The sequence below is a fragment of the Schistocerca americana genome, chromosome X (assembly GCF_021461395.2).
Source record: "Schistocerca americana isolate TAMUIC-IGC-003095 chromosome X, iqSchAmer2.1, whole genome shotgun sequence".
Classification (NCBI taxonomy): Eukaryota; Metazoa; Arthropoda; class Insecta; order Orthoptera; family Acrididae; genus Schistocerca; species Schistocerca americana.
Window position 1 is genome coordinate 335911667 of NC_060130.1, and position 4349 is coordinate 335916015.

Genomic DNA, 4349 nt, shown 5'->3' on the forward strand with positions numbered 1-4349 from the left:
CATTATGAAAAACAAAAGCTTTACTGTCAGCCAATCCCAATACAACAAGAATAATCAGTTAAGAAACTGTTTTTTTTATATTTCATAATAAAATTACATAGTTAACAGAAATCCTTACAAATAAATCTGGACAGAGGAGATATCAACACTTTCACCAGGAAACCAACTGTTTCAAAAATAAATAAATAAAAATAGTAGAACATAGGAGGAAAGTCCTGCTAACTAGCAGCTATGGGAGAGGCATGGGCCAGACCTTGTGGAAAAATTAGATGACAGGTACCAATATCATCTGCAATGAATGATACTAATGTTGACTTGGTTCCTGCTTATATGCAGTATGATGGCCCAACTGAACAGCTCCGTCAGGAGGGTCAATACACAGCTAGATCATCTGCTTCAGGCAACTACTTAGTCAGGCATAGGTTTCGTTCCTGTTGATGCATTGGTAGGTGGGACTTTACAAGGCATGGCCAGCATCTGAATAGCAAAGGGGTGAAAATCAAAATCTTGAGGGGGGGGGGGGGGGGGAGCAGGCACAAACTTGCAGGGGTAACTCGTTTTTAGGCTACGAACTTATGCTATTAGGGTTATTGCAAATTTTGGTGGTAAGCATACCAGTAAATTAGCTTACTATGCCTATTTTCATTCACTGCTTTCATATGCTGTCACATTTTGCGGTAATTCATCATTAAGAGAGAAAGTATTCATCGCACATAAGTGCAAATCAGAATAATGCCTGCAATCCATCTAAGATCAGCTTGCAGACCTTTATTTAAGGAACTCAGGATATTCACAGAACCTTCACTAAACAAATATTCACTTATGAACTTTTTTGTTGTTAATAATTCATCCCAATTCAAAAATAACAGCAAAGTGCATAGCTATAACAGTAAAATAAAGTATGATCTTCACTATTGTGGGTTATATCTGACTTTGGGATGAAAAGGGGTGAATTACACTGCCACAAAAATCTTTGTTCATTTACCTAATAGCATTAAAAGTCTGATAGCCAAACAACATTTGAATTTTTAGTTATGATTTTTGCATATGAAGTAGTAATTGTAAAAAAAACTAACAATAACATTCCACTATTAAATGTAGTATTCATGAACTATGGAATAAGTATTAATTTAATGTAATGTAATGAGCAGCTCAGTCAAAAGGTAAAGGGCAATCCCATTCAGAATATGGTCACAGCTGTGGTGCCTCTTTCATAGTTTTACAGGATGTAATATGGCATGGTTAGTGTAAAGTTCTATATAGCATGCACAAAGCACAATCTCTCTGTTGGTAGCCTACAGCTGAAAGAGCAAATGTTCCCGAGTTAATTGCATATGGTGTTCTAATGCTACAATCTTGAGAAGAAATTATACCTATTAGTGCAAATGTGCTGTGTAACACCACTGTTGACTGTGGATGAATCAGGTGCAAGATCCCGTTATTTACTGCCTCACTACACACACACTAAGCGTCGTCTATGCAGGTTTTTCTTAGATCAGATACAAAAGTTTACTAGAAACACCAAACACAAGACAACAGTCTCATCATCAAAGCTTTTATCAATACAGTTTGGTGATTGTGACAGCTACTACAATTCCAGGAGAGTGCAGTTGTGGTTTATGCTGACCACAGGTTGTGTGCCTTGCATGCTGGCCAGAAGTGGAGTCAGAGGACATGCGCAAAACATAAATGGCAATTCAATGTTGAAGAGTACTGTGTACACTGTGCTGAAAAACCTGCACATCCAAGCGCACAAAAAAAAAAATCTCAGAGCTACTGGATGGTTTCCTTACTTGTCTTTTGCATATACATGGTCTCAGCTACTGTTTCCACTTCCCAAGAGGTCTTGTATAATCGTCTCAATTTCTGCACAGGATGGTGTTGCAAATGAATGTTCCTTCTTTTCACATGTCTTCCTTACTGATTGGAACTGTCTCTGAATCCTGCATGTCTCATTTGGTGGAGCTGAAGTTACTGGAAAATGTGGACCAACGAGTTCTTTTTGCGATGCAATGCCTGCCCTCATTTCTTTAATTAATTTATCAAATGACACAAGGAGAGAGCCAGCAGTTTCACTGTTAGCACTTCTTGCTAATTGTTGCACGATAGTCAGCCTGTCTTCCAAAGCAGCTCGGTAGTCAACAGTGCTGCCAGCACCTGAAGTCTGCTGAGCAACTATTTGTGTTAACTCCTGCACAGATGACTCTCTGCAGAACCTGTCTTGCATAGGGAGCTTTACAGTTCCTTTGCTGATTTCCACTGCATGAATGTGTTCACAGAGGTTACCCTTGATCAAATTGTCTGTGCAAGAACACACACAACTGTGCACACAGATCTGAAAAGAAATACAAAATAATACATAATACACACATGTGGATTAACATCTCTTAAATTGGCACAAATGGTTGTTACACCTAGGAATTTAACTGTTGAAAATAAGTGTACATACCTTGCACTCAGTACAGGACAATGGGCATGCAGTGCAAGAGTTCTCTGTATAGGTGACAGTATATGGGGGCCGATCAGAAACGGTGTATACATGTCATGTGCCATCTTCAACACAGTGTATCAGTTCCTTATTGATACCACAACCTCTTCTGTGACTCTTACTTATTTCAGCACTGCGTGTAGTTCTCTCTGTCCCCTTACAAAGCCTTATTAATCTTTGAAAAAGTGAGTCCCTCGTTCTGTGCAACAGGGCCTGGATACATTTATCTACTCTGTTATTTATTTTCTTCAGTAAGTATGAGTATTTAAGAGTTTTATGGTTTGCTTCTAAGAACATATTTGTATTAAGGCCAAGTCCAATTCTGTAGCTGTATGCCCACATATGTGCCCTCCATGAATATCTATCTTTAAAGTACTTGCCAAACTCCTCAGTTCCTTCCTCCTCTGCACACCAAGTAAGAAAGCCATCCAGCAGCTCTGAGAATTTCTCTCTATCTGTCTGTAAGTGCAAAGTTTTCAGAGCTTTGTATACAGTACTCTTCAGCATTGCATTCCCATTTACTTTTGCACATATATTCCGTCTCCATGCCCGATCAACGTGCCAGGTACGTAACAACCTATGTTCACTATGGCCCATAACTACACTCCAGGCACTGTAGTAGCAGTCACAGTCATCAGACATGAATACCTATAAAAATCAAACACACATGTTAATGCTATAGTTATTTTCAGCAAGCAGTGGATCAAACATTCTCTAACGAAACTGTCTTCTTACCTTTGTTTTGATGTTTCCAATACATTTTTTAATCTGCTCAAAGAAAACTTGCATGGACCCTGTGTCAGTATGTGCACTGAGGCAATAAGAAACTGGACATCCAGTACCAAATTCATCCACGGTCAACAGTGTGGTCAGATAAAATTTATACTTATTAGTGCCATGTGTGCTGTCTATCAAAACTTTTTCCGCACAGAATTTTTTTGCCATTTTCTGCTGATACTCAGTCATAAGGACTATCATAAAGTCACTTTCTGATAATTTGTTTCCATTATCCTCAGTGCCTTGGGCTTTGTAATAAATCACCGGGGAATCTTTCCCTAGGCGCTCTTGTTGTCTCACCCACAGATCAACACTGGTTGCATCATCTTGGTGTGCACTACTATCGTCCAGCTTGTATTCTTTCCTAATATTTCTAATATCTTGTTTGCTTAAAAGATGAACTCTTCTGAAGAGTCCAACTTGAATGCTCTCTCTCACTTTCTTCAAAATTGTAGTATCAGGAACACCTTGTGCAATTAATTCAGCAACCATTGCCCTGTCAGCTGTGGTCAGATGTAGGCTACCCACAGAGAGACTGTGTCCTGTGTGTGTCCTGTAGAACTTGACATTAACCATGTTAGATGACATTTTTTACTACCAAACAGGCAGGGCACGTGCCGCCAATTTTGATTGAAGGTTCCCTTAACCTTCTGCCTGAAGCTGTTTTGTCAACATATCCAGAACGGTGGCAAACAAAATAATCACATTTCTGTTTTCCCCTTGGTCTTATGAAGGAAACCTTCTCTTCAGCTTCCATCTGTTCCTTCCACAGAAAGAACTCTGAAAATAAAATTACAATGCATAAGTAATACAAACTTAAGTACAGCATTTGTGTGTTATTCTGAGGAAATAATTTAGTTGAAATACACAAGATAACACTGAGTAAGATCAAAACATATTAGCAGCTCTCTAATAATTATTATAAGCAAGGTGCCTGTGAAATAATGGTAATGGAGACAGTCTCTCCTACTCATGTGTCGTAAGAATCTAAAAATGGTTGTGGTATGTACATACAATCAATGTCAGACTGCTTTATGCCAACATTCCAAACTAAGCCTAGGGCTACACTACAGATCAGCCTGTC

The 4349-nt window shown here is 38.9% G+C and overlaps 2 protein-coding genes across 2 annotated transcripts; both read right to left on the minus strand.

Moving 5' to 3' along the window:
* Window positions 1-1633: 1633 nt before the first annotated feature.
* On the minus strand, window positions 1634-2525 carry LOC124556813. The gene is made up of 2 exons (XM_047130829.1): window positions 2450-2525; window positions 1634-2335 (listed from the first exon to the last, which is right to left on the minus strand). Exon 2 carries the CDS (start codon window positions 2225-2227, stop codon window positions 1817-1819), a length of 411 nt encoding a protein of 136 aa, XP_046986785.1. The 5' UTR covers window positions 2228-2335; window positions 2450-2525; the 3' UTR covers window positions 1634-1816.
* Window positions 2526-2542: 17 nt separating this feature from the next.
* Window positions 2543-3841, minus strand: LOC124556007. Its single transcript, XM_047130047.1, has 2 exons — window positions 3224-3841; window positions 2543-3136 (listed from the first exon to the last, which is right to left on the minus strand). The coding sequence occupies exons 1-2, from the start codon at window positions 3839-3841 to the stop codon at window positions 2543-2545; spliced, it is 1212 nt and encodes a 403-aa protein (XP_046986003.1).
* Between the last annotated feature and the right edge of the window lie 508 nt (window positions 3842-4349).

What these genes read in the sequence shown, in the direction of transcription:
- LOC124556813 (XM_047130829.1), bottom strand. Translation starts at nt 2,227, where the DNA reads ATGCAAGACAGGTTCTGCAGAGAGTCATCTGTGCAGGAGTTAACACAA.
- LOC124556007 (XM_047130047.1), bottom strand. Translation starts at nt 3,841, where the DNA reads ATGGTTAATGTCAAGTTCTACAGGACACACACAGGACACAGTCTCTCT. An exon ending in TTGGAAACATCAAAACAAAG is followed by an intron (nt 3,137 to 3,223) that starts GTAAGAAGACAG and finishes TGATTTTTATAG; the next exon opens with GTATTCATGTCTGATGACTG.